Source organism: Gadus chalcogrammus, chromosome 15 (genome assembly GCF_026213295.1).
Source record: "Gadus chalcogrammus isolate NIFS_2021 chromosome 15, NIFS_Gcha_1.0, whole genome shotgun sequence".
In the NCBI taxonomy this organism is placed as follows: domain Eukaryota; kingdom Metazoa; phylum Chordata; class Actinopteri; order Gadiformes; family Gadidae; genus Gadus; species Gadus chalcogrammus.
The window spans coordinates 5,391,589-5,409,816 of record NC_079426.1 but is presented as its reverse complement, the minus strand read 5'-3'; the positions used below and the strand labels follow the sequence as shown (position 1 = coordinate 5,409,816).

The 18,228-nt window shown below is 54.7% G+C and overlaps 1 protein-coding gene across 1 annotated transcript in view; it reads right to left on the bottom strand.

Annotated features, from left to right (window-relative positions):
• Positions 1-264: 264 nt before the first annotated feature.
• jag1b (jagged canonical Notch ligand 1b) overlaps positions 265-18,228 on the bottom strand; it is a 31,795-nt gene continuing 13,831 nt past the window's right edge. The window contains exons 7-26 of the mRNA XM_056608955.1: positions 17,822-17,941; positions 16,012-16,125; positions 15,797-15,910; positions 15,585-15,698; positions 14,490-14,536; positions 13,564-13,737; positions 12,497-12,647; positions 11,370-11,534; positions 10,581-10,694; positions 10,035-10,148; positions 9,599-9,712; positions 8,828-8,944; positions 8,128-8,155; positions 7,393-7,478; positions 6,365-6,478; positions 5,814-5,923; positions 4,113-4,352; positions 3,021-3,152; positions 2,546-2,687; positions 265-1,796 (exon numbers count right to left, since the gene is read on the bottom strand). Coding sequence (XP_056464930.1) covers positions 1,288-1,796; positions 2,546-2,687; positions 3,021-3,152; positions 4,113-4,352; positions 5,814-5,923; positions 6,365-6,478; positions 7,393-7,478; positions 8,128-8,155; positions 8,828-8,944; positions 9,599-9,712; positions 10,035-10,148; positions 10,581-10,694; positions 11,370-11,534; positions 12,497-12,647; positions 13,564-13,737; positions 14,490-14,536; positions 15,585-15,698; positions 15,797-15,910; positions 16,012-16,125; positions 17,822-17,941 — 2,819 coding nt within the window. The 3' untranslated portion in view covers positions 265-1,287. The remainder of the gene's footprint in view (positions 1,797-2,545; positions 2,688-3,020; positions 3,153-4,112; positions 4,353-5,813; positions 5,924-6,364; positions 6,479-7,392; positions 7,479-8,127; positions 8,156-8,827; positions 8,945-9,598; positions 9,713-10,034; positions 10,149-10,580; positions 10,695-11,369; positions 11,535-12,496; positions 12,648-13,563; positions 13,738-14,489; positions 14,537-15,584; positions 15,699-15,796; positions 15,911-16,011; positions 16,126-17,821; positions 17,942-18,228) is intronic.

The following is an 18,228-nucleotide window of genomic DNA, read 5'->3' as shown; positions in this document are numbered from 1 at the left end:
CTCTTCCATCGAGTACTAAGGCAGAAGAGAGTTGCGGTGTGTCGTTTTGCAATTTTCACTTTTGGTGTCAGCGAATTTTCGACAATGGCCACAAAAGGTCAAAAGGTTAACTATTGTAAGCTGCTAATGGATTTTTGTTCCCTTAAGTGTTTTGTTTCGTTTTCTGGTTGGGGGGGCAAGCAATATGTCTGCCACCTCTACAGTCACAACAGCCGTCCCTCTGAGAAGCTCCTGTCACTCCTCTAACATCAGTCACAGTAGAGAGAGGCCCTTTGCGCATTAAAAAAAAAAACTAGGTGAATGAAATGTCCAACATGGAAACAATAAAGAAGACAAAAACAGGCCGTAAGTTTCTCGTCTTCCTCGAAATGTGAAATTACCATTTAAAAGAGCGCATTTTGTTTAAAAAAAAAAATTGGGGGGAGAAAAAAAGAAATTCCACAGCCATGAAAACCTTCAAACAGAACATATAAATAAAAAGGAATGATATCTTAAGGCTCTTGATTATTAAGTTAATAAATCAAATATACACATTGATTAATAAAAGGAAATGTACATATCTACATATTCTAAATCGACACATAAATTCTTCATATTGGCAGCGACTGCTGACCGTGACCCCCCCCTCGCCCGCTCCCTCCCCCAATTTGCTTTTAAAAATAAATAATAAAGTTGATCTATCTTATGTTTTGACAGTTGCTGAGGTCTAAAGCTGAAAAAGGCATCTTCTCCAAACAGAAGTATTTGTTCATCACCCAGGCAAAATTCAAACATACACTACAAATATTTCAGCTGTGGTGTTGACGCGTGATCGACACTTTTAGTCATTGTACAACAATTACAACTACAGGCTATTTTTAAACGATGCTGAAAAGAGGAGGACCGATAAAAAAAAAAAAAAAAAAACGTCCCACCGAATGGATAGAAATGAAATGTATAGCAGGACAACGGGGGTCCACTTGTAATGAAATGTGTATCAGTGCCTAGTGTTCCCAGCCAACCGAAGCAACCGTCACTGCCAGTGTAAGCCAGCTTGTCAAAACTTAAATTAACACGGGGAACAGATGCAAAAATACTAACTGCGGGGCCAGGCGGTGACGCTACAGTATAGGAACTACACATCCAAAAAAACAGTCCCCCTTAATTTTCGTTGTTTTTTTTTTCCGTTTTTCCTCTCTCGCTCTTTTCGTTTCTTTGTTTTCTCGTTTCCGGACCCACCAACTGCGGCGGGGCTTTTGTAAAAAAGGCATCGGGCTCGGTTGCACAGCAACCTCAGCGGTCTGCGTGCTATACGATGTAGTCCATCCTGTTGATGCTGTTGGCCGTCTCGAGGTCTCTGTTGTCCTGCTTGTTAGTCCAGTTGGGCTGCTTGCCCGGCGCCGCCGACGACAGCACCCCCGCCGACGCCTTGTCGTCGCGCTCCACCGGCGCGTACGCCGGCTGCTTGGCGAAGCGGGCCTTGGGCGGGTGCCTCTCCTTGTCGTCTTCGTCCCCCGGGTCGGGGTGGTTTGTCCTTATCTTGGCGATGATGGCGTTCTTGTCCTCGTACTCCTTGATGGCCACCGACAGCCCGGCGTGCTTCTCGATGGGGTTCTTGATCTGGTTCAGCTGCTCGCGCACGTTGTTGGTGGTGTTGTCCTCCGAGCCCGGCGACAACGCCGAGCCCACGCCGCCGCCGCTGCTGCCGCCGTGGCCGCCCTGTTTTCGCCGGCGCCGCATGCACCAGAAGAAGAGCGACACGAACACCAGGACCCAGATCACGATGAAGACGGAGCTGAGGAGTGGCACCAGGTAGTCTGAGGGGAGGACAGAGAACACACCCAGGGTTAGATAGTGCTTCTGCTGCTGCTCGGGTCGCTATCGGCCACACATCACCAGCGCCCGAGGTGGGAGTCGGGGTTGGAGCGTTGCATTTACACTCCCAGGGTCGCGGCGATTCCCACGAGGGCCACCCGTGCCAAATATGTCTGTGCGCTCGCGTTATCGTGAGAGGCTTTGGATGAAAGCATCCACCAAATGCCATGTTTCAAAAACACATGCATGCACACCAAATTGGTTTACGTTCAATTATATTTAGAGATTTACATTGTTGGAACGTAGCCGCGTGTGTAACCAGATCTGCGGACCGTTAACAGGCGGGGGGGGGGAGAGAAAGGTTCCCAAGTGTGCGTCACCTTGATGATGAATGACACAAAGAGGCCAGAGCCCTAACAACAAATGTCTCCGTGTCTCCAGACGGCTGCGACTCTGAGCCAGGCTGGGCTAGCTGTCGCCAGGAAGGCTTTGGCCTTTCCAGCCCTGGCTAGGATGACTCTCTGTTGTAATAGCCAGTGAGAATTAACCAGCGTGAATGGAAGGTGCGGGGGGGGGGGTCGTTAGAGAGTGTGAGTGAGTGTGAGTGTGAGAGAGTGAGTGAGTTGCATCGCAGGACCTTGGTGCTCCATAGATTCTCAACCTCTTAAGGGACCTATAAGCCGGCACTTTGCCAGTGTGTGTTGCCACTCATACGGTCGGCTGATGGACCGTCCCGAGTCAGGGTGCCTACCTGTCTTGTCGAGACTCAGCACCCGCAGCTCCTTGATGGAGGAGATGACGGTGTCGTTCCCGCTGCGCTTGCCGACCAGGTCCACCATGCGGTCCGTGAGCTCCTTGATCGGGCTCCTGTCCAAGCGGTGGTCCTCAATGGACTACAGACCAATCAGAGGAGAGAGAGAGGGGGGGAGGGGGGGGGTCATCATTTACTGAAAGCGGTTGGAAAAGGATTGATTGCGGTTTCCTTCTGCTTGAGTTGACGTGTTGTCCCCACCCAGATATGTTTTGGCTAAATCTACCACCAAAACAGGATGTAATTTGAGTATAGACAACGGCGACGTTGAATGATCCGCCTTCCGTTCGTACAGGAAGCAGGCAAACTTGAAACAAATCCACTAGGACGTGGATTTGCTTCAAGTCGATCCAACATTGGGTTGATCCAACATTGGGTTGACCCCCTCCCCTCTCCCATCCAGGGGACTACTCACGATGCAGACGTGGATCTCGTTGCTGGCGGAGGCCGACGGCTCACAGGACACGGACACAGAGTGCTCCAGGGACAGGTTCTTCACCATGTGCAGGTTCCGGAGCTCCTTACACACTTGCTCCACCGTCAGGCCCTGGACACAGAGCAAGGGTCACATTACGTTAGAGAGACACACACACAAAAGGAGGAGGAGGACTTCTACTGCTACACCATGAGTTATCCGCTACCCAACCCTTTTCCCCTGCGTTCAGCAATGTCAACAAATGTACCCTCACGTATGCTTTACGCGTTTACCCAGATAAAAACGTATGTAACGTGCGTGCAGAGAGAGAACAAGGAAATGTAAAAATGAAAACTGGAGGGCGTCTTGGCCAGTCTCCGAGGCTCCCCCCCAGACCCAGGACCACAGGCTCATATGCTCGTCACTGTCGGCTGTCGTGCTTGTTAGGAGGCTGGCCCGTCCGGAGCCGTGCGGTGGCCGGAGCGCCAGCGGTCCCGTTTCAGGCCGACGACGTGGGATCCTGGGACTAGTCTTACGGTGTGGTCGGGTCATGAGGGGGGGGGTGCGGGCGCTGGTTGGCAGGAGTCGCGAGTGTGTTTAGTTCGCTGGGAACGTCGGGCTAATGCCGGCGGTAAGACGTCGGGAATAGGACAAGGAGAGACCATCCCCCCCCCCCTCTCCCCCCAACCCCAAGCCCACTCCCACCCTATGCATGCCATTTTTTCTCCCTGGAACCTATTCTTGACAGGATCCTCCACGAGCAAGAGAGAGAGCCAGGCAGACTCACACAAACACAGACGGAGACGGAGCGAGAGAGAGACAGAGGGAGCATGGGGGAGAGCGAGGGAAAGACCAAGACAGGGAGAGAAAGAGAGAGTCTGCTGGAAAGTTATTTCCCAGAATGGGGGCAGCCGAGCAGTCCTTAAAACCCGATCTCTCAGACTAATTTCAAAAGTAAAAACACCCTAAAAAACAAAATGTACCGGTGGAAATTTAGGGTGGAGGCCGGAAAAACAACCCCAACGCCCACCACCACCACCACCACCACCACCACCTTTTAACCTTTTCCTCCCCCCTCTCCGGCCCGCTCACCTTTGGCAGGGTGTCCTTGTCGAAGGTGAGGGTGATGTTGGCGCAGCTGTTGTCCTGGTAGGCGGAGCTGGGGTGGCACTTGGGCGTGGCCGGGGGCGGGCTGGAGCGCCAGCACTCCCCCAGGCCCACGCAGGAGCGGACGAAGCAGTGGCCCTCCCGGATGGGCACGCAGCTCTGGCCCGAGGGACAGCCACCCCGGCCCTTGGCCCCCAACTGGCAGGACTTGGGGCCACACGACATCTGGACCAGGGAGACGAGGAAATCGATCAACATCATTTATTTAACCAGGCGAAAGTTTCATTGAGCTTAAAATCTATTTTTCCAAGAATGACCTGGCCAAGAATTGGTAAATGGACTGCATTTATACAGCACTTTCCTAACCAGTGGCCACTCAAAGCGCTTTCCAATATTGCCTAATATTAACTCATTCATGCACACAGTCGCACACCGACGGCGGTGTCGACCATGCAGGGTGACAGCCAGCTCATCGGGAGCAGTCAGGGGTGAGGCGTCTCGCTCAGGGACACCTCGACACTCGGCGAGGAGGAGCCGGGGATCGAACTAGCAGCCTTCCGGTTACCAGCCAACCCCGCTCTACCTCCTGAGCCACGTGCCGTCCCCGAGGGGGGTATCACGGCGAGTTCTTCACCGCCAAGCTCAAGTTTTATCGCTGACGCCTTGCGGGTGAGGACGTCCCCTGGACTCGGGTTCTCACCGGTCTCGCTGCAGTACCGCCTGGAATTTCTCCCGTGTTTTTCTAACCCAACCTACTCCTTAAAAAGTGAAGCCTTATAATAAACATTTCAAATCTCCAGATAAAGCCACAATTACATATTGTCGTATACGTTTTCTCTTTTTTTTATGAATTAAAGTGGGTCCCTACAGTCGTTCTTTTGTTTCGTGTTTGTTAACAAAACACAGCTTTTGATTTAAAAACCTCAGCCATGTTGGCCTCATCCTCTTCTTCGCATCACTAAAAAAAGCAGCCAACACCGCAGCAAAATATACACTTTGTTACTGCATATGCAGCCCTTGTGCGTCCATGCGGATATATCTCTTGATAGAGTGAGCGTACCTGCCAGCCCTGAATCAATGGATCCTAAGATAAACTTCTTCTCTTTGGGGAGAGGGCTGTCACCGACAATGAGAATACACTGCCTCAGCCAAGACACCCCTTCTTCAACCCAGAGCCAACCCCCCCCCCCACCCCGACCTTCCTACACTTCTAATTTCTGAACCCGATGCATTTCGACCCGATTACGAAACGACGCTGGAGAACAGGCTTTGGACAGCGGCGCTGTAGTTCCTTTCAAAACATGTTTCCCCTCACAGAGACGTGAGTGTTTAGAACTCCACACCCCCGCAGACTGCAGGCCAGAAGACACGCCGGTCCTGTTGCCTTTGAGTGCGTTTCAAGGAGTCAAACTACGGCCACTAGAAACGTCTTATTCTGAGAACACTCCCGTGCGCGACCGCTCACCATGAACACAAACGGCTGTATCTTTCCTAAAAGAGACACAACCAACCGAACGTGCTCCATCTTATAGAAGTAGGTGTGGGGTGCCATGATGCTCAGGCTCCAGAACGGGACGGCACCCCCAAAGGGATCGCTGAGCGCACACGCCGCGCCGCGCCGTCCACCGCAGACACATGGAGTAATAAGGGGTGGGATGGGTTAATGAAGAGCGTGCGACCACCTACCCGTGTGCACGCCACCTTTCCGTTGGCGCAGTGGCAGGTGTTGCAGTCCTCCTCCCAACGGGCGCCGTCCGGGGTCACATGACCGTTGACGCTGCAGTAGCGGCGTGTCACTGAAACGCACACGCACGCCGACACGTTAGAACCACGCTGATTGAACACAGGTTCTTAAATGGCAGTATGTTGTCGTTTGTGTGAACGTGTCTGAGTGTGAGAGTGTGTGAGTGAGTCTGAGTGAGTGAGTGAGCGGGTGAGTGAGTGAGTGTCTTAGTATGTGAGTGAGCCTGAGTGAGTGAGTGATTGATTCTGAGTGAACGAGTGCGTGCATGTCTGAGCAAGTGATTCTGAATGAGTGAGTGAGTGACCGAGTCTGAGTGACCGTGAGTGTGAGTGTGTGTGAGTGAGCGCGCGAGTGAGTGAGCGAGCGCCTGAGCACGTGAGTGAGTGAACGCGCGAGTGAGTGAACGCGCGAGTGAGTGAACGCGCGAGTGAGTGAACGCGCGAGTGAGTGAACGCGCGAGTGAGTGAACGCGCGAGTGAGTGCGTGTGCACACCTTCTTGACACTGGGGGCCCGTCCGTTCCGGCGGACAGAGGCAGCGGTAGCCGTTGATCTCGTCCACGCAGCTGGAGCCCAGGGCACAAGGGGACGACTGGCACTCGTTGATGTCTGTACAGCGGAGGGAGAGGAGAGCGAGGACGTTAAAAACGTTAGAGGCCACGAGCCCCAAGGGCCAGCGGTACACACACACACACACACACACACACACACACACACACACACACACACACACACACACACACACACACACACACACACACACACACACACACACACACACACACACACACACACACACACACACACACACACACACACACACACACACACCAATCCAGCTCCAAAAAGGCAATTTAAGGGTAAAGTCCTCGCGTATCATCCGAACCACATGTACACGCAGTTCATAAAAAGACAAGTAAACAGGGCTGGGATTGAGGCGGGGCTCCGCGTGGGTCGATATTAAAACTCCTTCATTAGCAGGTATGCGGGTAGAGAGAGAGCTACAGGCTGGACTTAGCAGAACAAAGTCTTTCCCAATGGGAAGGAATGCGGCCATCTGAAAGCCTTTAAGAGGGAAAACAATCTGAGTAATCAGTGTCAGGGAGCACGGCTGATTAGCCGACGGCCCTGTAAGCCCCTCCCCTCCTCCCTCTCCACCCCAACCACCACCGCTACCCCACAGACCAGGGAAATTAGCCGGCGAGACAGGTCCAGGCTAGAGGGTGCTGGGGCGGTCAGCCCGTCAACCCGGGGCCCTGTCCGAGGTTAGGGCTGCGCCGTTGGAACAGCAATGGGACTTATGCACGCCAAATAGCGAGCCTGCGATTACTCACTGAGGTTTATTCAATTCAGGCACGTGAATTGAATTAAAGTTTTGAAAAAAATTGTTTTTTTATTTAGTTGTGTAGTTTGCGTACACATGGTTTTTATACAACTTCGACCGTTCGACCAACTACAGCAGAGGCCCGACCCACATCTCGATCCCCGTCAACACGTCAACAGAGAACGGCGGTGGTACTCACTGATGCGGCAGTCCGGTCCTGCGAAGCCCGGGGCGCACTCGCAGCGATACCAGTTGTCTCCGTCCACACAGGTGCCGCTGTTGTAGCTGCAGAGGAGAAGGTAAAAAAAACACAACACAGGCGGGTGCGTTTAGAGGGAAGACGGAAGAAAACAGGAGCGGGTTCACGACTGAGGCGCCCTGTCCCCTAGGGCACTGGGATGCCACACTGGTCGGCGTGCCCCGAACGCTAAACGCAATGCATATTTCGCCGCTTACTCATCGTGTAATTGGGGCCAATCAGACGCTGTGCGTGTGTGTGTTGTGAAGCGTTTTTCGTTTGATTTTTTGACAGGTTTTAAATGGCTGTGGGCGTGGCCTCAGCAGAGGGCCTAGGCGGCGCCACAATGGGGAGCTGGGTGATTGCGGTTCAGGAATGACAGTGGGGGGGGGCGTTGGTCCCCTGCCCCCCAGCAGATAGGCGGACAGATAACCGTGGATGTAGTTCAAAGTCATGGAGAGAGAGGACGGTATGTAGCGGAAGAAAAGGGAGAGGGAGAGAGAGTTATAATTAGATATGAAATGAAAGAAAGAGGGTGGGGGAGTAAGTAGGAGGGATAATTCGACATGTAATGGAAGGGAGAAAGAAGAGAGCGAGATAATGAGATACCTGAGTGAAGTCAGAGGGTGAGGGAGTGAGAGAGAGAGAGAGAGAGCGCGAGCAGGTGAAAGGGAGGCGGGCGGTGCGTCCACTTACCATGGGTGGGGACTGCAGTCGTTGGTATCTGAGGGAGGCAGACAAAAGGGAGAGAAAGCAGAAGTCAGTTTGTGTTTGAGCACGGTTTAACTCTTTCATAACACTCGTCGGAGCGACGGGAGGCACGAGACAAGGCGGGCAGGGATTGGCTGAGCCGACCCCCCCCCCCCCCCCCCCCCGAAGCTTATCAGTCAATCAATCAATCCATCAATCAATCCGAGTCTCGCCTCCGACGCAGAGACTCTACCGCCATCAGTCATGTGTGTGTATGTGTTTGTGTTTTTGTATATATGTGCATGTATGTGTGTGTATGTGTGTGTATATATATATATATATTTGTGTATATGTGTGAGCCTGGAGAAAAATATAAATGGAGCAAGGCTGTAAAACATGCCTTCATGACACTGTTTGGACAGGAATGCCAGAGGGGGGTGTGTGTGTGTGTGTGTGTGTTAGGGGAGGGACAGGGAGAGAGGGAGGGAGAGGGGGGTGTTTGCAGAAACATCTGCCTCCACTTTTCTTTATGTTTTCGGAATCCCTCCCTTTATGCTTCTTCTCATGGCCATAAATAGCACACCGCCAGAGACAAGGGGGAGACCGGGGGAGACAGACAGACAGACAGACAGACACCCTCGGAATCCCACAATGAGATTCCGGGACTCCCGAGGGAGTGTGTGTGGGGGGGGGGGGGGTAACTCACTCTGGGTGCAGGTGGGGCCCTCCCAGCCCTCCTTGCAGACGCAGGTGAAGGTGTCTCCGCTGACCACGCAGGTGCCCCCGTACTCACAGGGGTTGGGCAGGCAGCTGGAGTTCTTGGCTGAGGGGGAGGGAGAGGGAGGGAGGGAGGGAGAGAAGTGTTTAAATCGAGGTCTGTCAACCACTCGGGCCAAGTGGATTATCTGAGCATCGGCGTTCCTAATGATTTATAGCGGCCTTAAGAAGGGCTTGCAGCCCTTTTTTTTTATCTGCCCTTTAAGGGCAATTAGCATTCCTTAAGTGAGGGAAAGTGTGATGAGGAAAACGAAGCGAGAAGGCTGTTTATCATACAGGCTGTCAAAACATGTGCAGACGCAGGGGGAGAGGGCGATAAAGAGGCTGGAGGTGTTGACTGAGATTAACATCGGTGTGTACCTTAGGAGATCTGCAAGATTCAGGGCATAAAACGAGTCCGCCCGACCTCATACAGAGACCCCCCACGCACACACCCACCCACCCAACCATTAACAGAAATGGTCTCCTTCTGCAACTCAACTTCCTCTCCAGTCCATTCCGTGTAAACACACATACCCACAACAACACAACCTCCGCCAGTCAGTCTATACATTCTGCGTGTAGACAACCAGGAATTGGGTGGCCATGATGGTGGTGGCGGTGGTGGTAGGTATTGCTGAGTGTGGTGGCGGTAGATAATGACGAGTGTGACGGCGGTGGTGGTGGTGGTGGTGGGAGCGTGCACCCTCCAGGACCTCACCTATGTTACAGGTGGCTCCCTCCCAGCCCGGGGAACACTTGCACTGGAAGGCGTCTCCCTCGTCATGGCACGTGCCCCCGTTGTTACAGGTCGCCTCGTCACACTGGCTCTCCCCTGGAGGAGGAGGAGGAGGAGGAGGAGGAGGAGGAAGGAACACAAACACAAGTCAGTCGTTAGGGGGCGGCGGCTTCAGACGATGTGTCTGCGTGCTATCGTGTGTGTGTGTGTGCGTGTGTGTTAATCTGCCGTCAGCACGGCCAAGGCTGGCGGGCTGATTATACACATGGAGCCCTCACGCACATACCAGGAGCCTGTAGGAACAGACAGCCAGGCACAGGGTGGGGCATAACACTTGTTGTGTTATGCGTGTGCAGGAATGAAATGGACAAGTGGGTGGGTGGGGGGGGGGAGAGAACAGAGAGAGTGGTACTCTTACGGGAGTGACAGGTCTTCCCCTTCCAGCCGTTCTTGCACTCGCAGAAGAAGTCGGTGACCAGGTCTCGACAGGTCCCTCCGTTGTGACAGGGGCTGGTGCTGCAGTCGTCGATGTCTGCGGGGAGGAAAGGCGCGTTGGGTTAGGTTCCCTGAGCTCCACGTCTCTGAGCACCGTTATCAAGGGTCAACGGGTCAAGTTTGGGTTCGATCGTAATGACGAGTACTTCTGCTTCACTGGAGGGAGCCGAGTGTCGGTTGTGTTGCCGCATGTGCACATGTGCGTCGAGACGGTTTGTGTGTCAAGATAAAGATGTGTGGGCGAAGATGGTTGTGTGTGTGTTGTGTGTCAGCGACAGTGTGTGTATGCCTCAGAGACAGTATGTGTGTGTGTGTGTGTGTGTGTGTGTGTGTGTGTGTCAGCGATCGTTTGTGTACGTCAGCGGATTTGTGAGTTTGCGCCCGTGACCGACTGTGTACATCATTGACACAGTGTGTGTAATGTGTATGTGGCGTGCGTCTGCGTTTGTGTGTGTAGGTGATCACTTACTGATTTCACAGTGCTCTCCCTCCCAGCCGTCGCCACAGATGCACTGGTACACGCTGACTTTGTCGATGCAGGTGCCGCCATTGCGACACGGGTTGCTCTCACAGTCGTTAATGTCTGGGGAGCACACATGACACAGCTTCCCGTCAGCCTTCTTCCTCGAGTTAGCCCTTAGCTTGACTGAGATAGCCCTTAGTTTGAGTTAGCCTTTAGCTTGACTTTAGAAAGGCCTGTGCTAGATTGAGGTAGCCTTTAACTGAGTTAGCTTGTTACACGAGTTAGCTCTTTATTCAGTGGTTAGCTCCTTTTCAAATCCAAATTAGATTTGATTTGTTTCCGAAGAGAAGGAGAAAAAAAAGCTGAAAAAAAGTGTTCATTTGACAAAGTAACAGGAAGAAATGCGAATTTTCCTCCTGGCATATCCAGGGACTTACCCACTCCCTTAGTGGTGTCATTCGGCCGATTTATTCACTCAAACCCCTACATTCCCATTTAGCCAAACTCGGGTTACACCCTTATAAAAAAAAAAAAATCAGCCCCCTTTGCCGGACGCCACTGATGGAATGGAAACACCCAAAATGTTATGTGTTTGAGTGATTTGTATGCGAGAGTGAGTACATGCGTGTGCGTGTGAGTGCACACATGTGTGTATACGAGCATGTGTGTATATGCTCTTCCGCATACGTATGTGTGTGTCTGTATGGATATGAACATGTGTGTTTGTGTGTGTGCCAATGCGTGCATATATGCGTGTGTGCGTGTAATTATGCGTATGTGTGTACGCGTGCTTACTCTCATGACAGTATGTGCCTCTGAAGCCTTCCTGGCACTCGCAGCTGAACTGGCCCCCGGCCTGGCTCCGGCAGCGGCCTCTGGGCCCGCACACGTTGGACGAGATGTAACGCTCCCCACCCGGCGTGCTGTTGGACGCCACGGCAACCGTGCAGCTATCGATCACTGGGGGGAGGGGGGGGGGGGGGGGGGGGGAGTTAGTACAGAAAGCAGAACCGTCAACATGGATGGAGGTGGTGGGGGGGTATAGAGGAAAACATCCGTGCCAGAGAGGAGGGAAGGGAAAAATAAAAGTGTAGTGGTTTGTTTGTTTCTGCCGTTCTCTGATTGGATCGTTCCGGCGCTCCGAGCAAGGCGATGGAAAAGCGATGACGAGCTGGCGGCGATAAGCTGAAATCGGTTCTGCTTTCAGAACCGATTCAATGGGATCTAACCACCCCCCTCCTCCCTGCTTCTCTGAGTGTCTGGAGCACTTAGGAGTCGGGGTTGTATTTGGTCCCCCCCCCCCCCCCCCCCAACAACCCCCTTTCCACCCTGTAATCATGTAATTCCTGCCAAGAGCAGAGAGAAATCACACAGTATCTGGAATCAGGCTGCCACACACACACACACACACACACACACACACACACACACACACACACACACACACACACACACACACACACACACACACACACACACACACACACACACACACACACACACACACAGTAAAAGGGGGGTTACCCACCAAGTCATTACTCTGAACACAGTGTGATCAGCCTAGTGCCAGATATTCTGAGAAGTAAAAGGGGGGGGGGGGGGGGGGGGGGGACTGGCTGGAAAAGCTCTCTTGGGGGGAGGGGGGGGGGGGGGGCTTTTAAGGAAACCACACACACACACACACACACACACACACACACACACACACACCAGCCCTTATTTTGTTTTATACTACTACTATTAGTAGCTCCAGTACGAGAAAGCAAAGGCTCACGTTGAAGCCTCGTCTTACTCAGCGTTTTTTTCCCCCTAGGAGGGGCTGGGATCCCCCCGGTGGTCCTGAGGAGCAGGGGGAGGGGGGGGGGGGGGGGCGACGGGGAGAGGGGGGGGGGGGGGGGAGGCGCCGGGGAGAGGCTGGTTACCTTTGCAGGTGGTGGTGCGGCAGTGGTCTTTGAGGTGCGAGCAGTTCTTGCCCTCGTAGTCCTCGGGGCAGGCGCAGTAGTAGTCGTCGGCCAGGTTGAAGCAGGCCGCCCCGTTCTGGCACGGGTTGGGCAGACAGTAGTCCACGTCCAGCTGGGGGGGGGGGGGGGGGGGGGGGGGGAGAGAGGGGGGGAGAGGGGGAGAGGGGTGAGTCCAGGAGACGGACATGATCGATGAGCGAGGCCTCCCTTATGGCGGGCCGTGCCAGCAGAGGAGCACACGCATAAACACTTAGAGGGGAGACAGAGAGAGAGAGAGAGGGGGAGAGAGGGGGAGAGAGAGACACAGAGGGGAGTCAGACAGAGAGAGAGAGAGAGAGAGGGGAGACAGGGACAGAGGAAAATAGAGAGATAGTGAGCGACAGAGACAGAGCGAGCGAGGGAGCGACTCAGACGCAGAGAGTCACAGAGAGAGAAAGACTGAGAGGGAGAGAGAGAGACACAGACGGAGAAAGAGAGAGAGAGAGAGAGAGACACACAGACAGAGCGAGAGAGAGACACAGACAGAGAGAGAGACACAGACAGAGAGAGAGAGAGACACAGACAGACTGCGAGAGACAGAGACGGGGTGGGGGGAGACGAGGGGGAGACGAGGGAGGGCGTGTAGGAGGTGAGGCAGACATAAGAGCCGTCCTCTGAGTCTGGGCTTTCAGTGTAGGAATGTACCCCGCGTGCGCCAAGAGCAGCCTCCAAACAAAGCCCTCCCCCCTCCCCCCCCCCCCCCCCCCCCCCCCCCCCATTTGCTCTCTTCTTTGTAAGTCAGGACGGTGGAACAACGACCATTTAAGAGGGTGGGGAACAGTGAAAACTATTTTTTTTTTTTACAACAAACCCAGAAGAGACAGAGCGACTATTACTGGCGGCATCGCGGGGCCAGTGACGCTGCAGAGCTACAGCTGGGAGCCAGGCGTTTGGCCCCTAACGCTCAGGGGCCCGCTATTTCCCTGCATGTCTTTCTGTTTGTTTGCTTGTTTGTTTGTTTGTTTGCGTGTGGCCCTTCTCTCGCTCACCTGGCAGAGGTTTCCGGAGAACCCGGCGAGGCAGAGGCACTTGAAGCCGTCCACCTCGTTCTGACACTGGCCGCCGTTGAGGCAGGGCGCGCTCACACACTCGTCCACGTCCTGCTCGCAGTGGTCCCCCGTGAAGCCCGGAGCGCACGCACAGCGGTACGCGTTCACCAGGTCCTGGGGGGGAGAGAGAGAGGAGGGTCAGCACGGTGCAGCCAAACTCTGGTTGGTTAGGTCTGAGCGGTTAATATTCAACTGGGGAGACAATTCAGAAAGAGCAGGAGTGTGGGAATGTGTGAGTGGAGTGGGGTGTGTGGCAAAGAGTGAGAGGGAAAGAGTGAGTGCATGTAAGAGAGAGAGAGAAAGAGAGAGAGAGAGAGGGAGAGAGAGAGAGAGAGGGACAGTGACGGGCGGCGTCGGTCGGGTGGCAGATAGAGACGGAGCGAAGGAGTTGTTGTTTCTCTTTCCTCCCGGCATTATCACAGCTCCGCAATTATTTCGACACATTTTCCTGGCAGCGGCTCAACACAATAATGTTTATGGTAATCCTAGCCGGTGCGGTCAGAGAACTCTGCTGTCCCTCCCTCGGAAACCCCTGTGAACCCGTTCCCCCCGTCAAGACTGCCATTTCCAGGGAGGAATTCCACAACAATTGCGCTGCGTCGGTGGGTCGAGCGCAGAGAGAGAGGAGAGAGGAGGGGTGGATGGATATATATATATGAGAGAGAGAGAGAGAGAGACAGAGAGAGAGGGAGAGAGAGAGGCTCGGGCGGCCACTTATTTAAACCGCTGCCCAGGCCAGGGGCCCCCGCTACGCATGAGGCATGGACCGGGCGGTTTGGGGGGGGGCGGGTACACAAACAAACAAACAAACAACAACACGGGGGCAGGAGTGGTGCTGATGGCAGACGGGCTGAGGCGGGGCGTACCTTGCAGGTCCCCCCGTTCTGGCACTGGTCCTTGCAGTCGTTGATATCTAAGCAGGGGAGGGAAAACAAATGGCAGTGTGAGTGAATGAACGCGCTATTTCAGCCAGACGGTCTGCAGTCTCCCGTGTTGTCCCCCCACCTCCCCGCTGGAGGTGTGCCAGTGTGTGCGCGCGAGAGACACTGTTTCTGTATGTGCCCGTTTGTGTGTGTGCCCCTGTTTTTCTGTTTGTGCCTGTCTCCCTCCCTTAGTTTGTGCCTGTCTCTCTCTCTCTCTCTGTGTTTGTGCCCGTCTCTCTCTCTCTCTCTGTGTTTGTGCCTGTCTCTCTCTCTCTCTCTCTCTCTGTTTGTGCCCGTCTCTCTCTCTGTTTGTGCCCGTCTCTCTCTCTCTGTTTGTGCCCGTCTCTCTCTCTCTGTTTGTGCCCGTCTCTCTCTGTGTGTGCGCGTGCGCGTGTGTGTGTCTGTGTGTGCCTGTGCCTGTGTGTGTTTGGCGTCTTCGAACCTTGAACATGCGCAAGCAAAACACTTGGCCTCACACGACATCACAGCACATGTGAAACCCTGCTTTGGGGCAAAACATTCCATTCGCGTTGCCAAGGGAAGCAAGCGATGAAGTCGTTTTTTTTCCCCCCCTTTTCTCTCGGGCCGGGGCTAATCACCGTAGCCGTGGCCACACACACGGGCGTAATAATGATGAGGTGGGATCGTTTACACACAAGAGAGGCAGAACTATGCTTTGAATTCGAAATTCACAGCCCAACAATTGCCCACGAAGAGCCAAAGAAAAGTACAGACAAAAAACAGACAGAGAGAGAGTGAGACAGGGACAGAGAGACAGAGAGAGAGAGACACAGAGAGAGACAGAGCGAGAGAGAGACGCACATAGACCGAGTGAGAGAGGGACAGAGAAAGAGAGAGACAGACACACAGAGAGAGAGAGAGAGACATAGAGAGAGACCAAGAGACGGACAGAGAGGCCGAGACAGAGAGAGATGGAAAGACTGAATGAAAGAAAGAGGGAAAGAGTGACTACAGAGAAGTGGCAAATGCTGGACAGGTGTCTCGCCCCGCGGCTGCAGCTGACAGCTGTCAACTTACTCGTGTCACAGTTCTGGTCGGTCCAACCAGGCGTGCACTCGCAGAAGTATCCACCAATCAGGTTGCGGCAAGAGTTGGCATTGACACAGGGCTTGCTGTCGCACTCGTTGGCATCTGTTGGTTTGAAGAAAAAAAAAAAGGGCAGTGTTTATGCGGTGTGTGGCGCGTGTGCGTTTCTATACATGCGAGCGAGGGTCCGCCGGGAGGCTCACCGATCAAGCAGGTCTTGCCCGTCCACTGCGTGGGACAGTGACACTTGTAGCCGTTGATGAGATCCTGGCAGGTTCCTCCGTGGCTACACGGGTTGGGACTGCATTCGTCGACATCTGCAGGGGGTGGGGGGGGGGGACATGCCATTGTGTTACAGTAGAAGGACCCCGCGACGGCGCCCATGTTTGTAGTCTTTTAGAGACTCGGGTCTTCTTACTGATGCTGCAGGAGGGGCCGGTCCAGCCGGGGCCACACTGGCACTCGTAGCCCTGGCTGGTCTCCGTGCAGCTGCCCCCGTTGGCGCAGGGGTTAGACAGGCAGGCGTGCTCCGCTGTGGGGAACGGGGGGGGGGGGGGGGGGCAGAGCGGTCAGGAGGGCCCGCTGTCTACATACCCTCTCACGTCTTTCCTCCAGAGAACGCACCATTCCACACCGCTGTCTTTATACACTCACGCCTTCCTCTGAAGAACAACCTCTTCCACACTAGACGTGGTTGCCCTCTTATTCCCCCTCTCTCTCTCTCTCTCTCTCTCTCTCTCTCTCTCTCTCTCTCGAGGAACCCCTGGGATTGTCCCTCAGAACACAGCTTTGGAGGGAGAGACGGCCCACCACGAAGACCACTAACTTAGCCCCCTTAAACCACACACACACACACATACACCTCATTAACCGCACGAAGGACCACACCAGGAAATCATCTTTCATGCCGAGTTAACCCGACCGACCCGGCGTGCCCCCCCCCCCCCCCCCCCCCCATCCTCCCCCCTCCTTTCCTCTCCCCAGCCATTCTTCGTGAGAGCGTGGCCGGTGGGATAGAAAGGGAGGTACGGAAGGGGGGGGGGGGGGGCAAGCCAAGGTGAGAGAGAGGGAGGGAGGGAGGGAGAGGAAGTAGGGGCAGATGTGCAGTCTTCCCGCCCTTTTCACGAGTCAGGGATGAGCGACTCCTAAAACCAGCGCGCGGCAAACCGATGAATGATTCACCGGGACGATAAACCCAGGCCGGTGAACGGTGACCAGGAGGAACCGGACTCGGAATGTCCCGGGCGGGCGAGCGTGGGGGAGGAGGGAGGGGGGACGGGGGATGGGTGCAGGGTTGTGGGGGGTGGGGTCTGAAGGGGGGCCGGCCCTCCATATCCTCCTGGTTTGCTGACGGGCCTCCCGTTACAGAAGGGCAGAGTTTCCTGACATCCCTGCAGTTAAGCTGTCAGCGCCCCGCAAGGCTCCCATTTAATGAGGAGACGTGGTGCCGCCCCCAAACCCCCCCCCCCCCCCCCCCCCCCCCCCCTCACCACCCCACCACCCCACACCCCTAACCCTGGCCCATCATCTCCATGGTGAAGGGCTGTGGAGCAGCTGAGAGCCGGCAGCTCATCACGCAACCACGCCCGTCTGCACCTCCATGAGAGGAGCCCGGGGAGAGAGAGAGAGCGAGAGAGAGAGAGAGAGCAAGAGAGCGAGCGAGAGAGCAAGAGAGCGAGCGAGAGAGAGAGCGAGAGAGAGAGCAAGAGAGCGAGCAAGAGAGCGAGCGAGAGAGAGCGAGAGCAAGAGAGAAGGAGAGAAAGAGGGAAAGAGAGAGAGCGGGCAAGCAGGAGAGAGTGAGCGAGAGAGCAAGCGAGAGAGAGAGAGAGAGCGAGTGCGAGAGAGGCTCATCAAGCCAGAGGATGCCCTGCCCTCTGGGGTATCCAGACGCACACTCAAACAGATTAGGGGCCAAGTTACCACCTCCTCTGATTACAAACTCACGGCGACCTCTGACCTCCGAACCCCCCCTCCCCGCCCTATCCCCTCCCCCCTCTGTCGGCTCATCGAGCGCCGAGTCTTTCCTGCCTGTCATCGGGGTGGGGGGGGGGGGGGGGGAGGGTGTTCTTTTTCTACCTCCTCCTCCTCCCCACAGATTCCCGCTCACCGCACATATTTCACTCTGGGGCCGGAGCCGCACTCTGTGGAGGCCCCTGAACATGTAAACGGTGTGCTTTAACAGAGCCCATAAAGACGTCAGCGGTGCGGCGAGAGCGTCCGGGACCTACCTCGCTCACAGTTGGCCCCGGAGTAGCCCTCGGCGCAGGTACACTGGTACTTGTCGGGCCCCGTGTTGATGCAGGTGCCGGCGTTCAGGCAGGGCAGGTGGGTGCCGCAGAAGTTCAGGTCTGGTGGGGGGGGGGGGGGGGGGGAAGCGGAGGGTTTAGTAGAGGGTCGGAGCGGACCCCTTCGTCTCACTGGATGTCAGGCTGCAGATTGATTGGCTGTCTTGTCGTTAAACACGTTAAACAGCCGCAAACGACGTAAAATATCATTGTTTTGAATTGTTCGATATAGGTTGCGTTACCACTTTACAATTTATACCGTTTGCCATGTTTGTTCCATTTGTCCTTACTTTAGCATTTACTTCCATTTTTGTTTTCCCTAGCACTACTTCTGTAACACAGGAATTTCA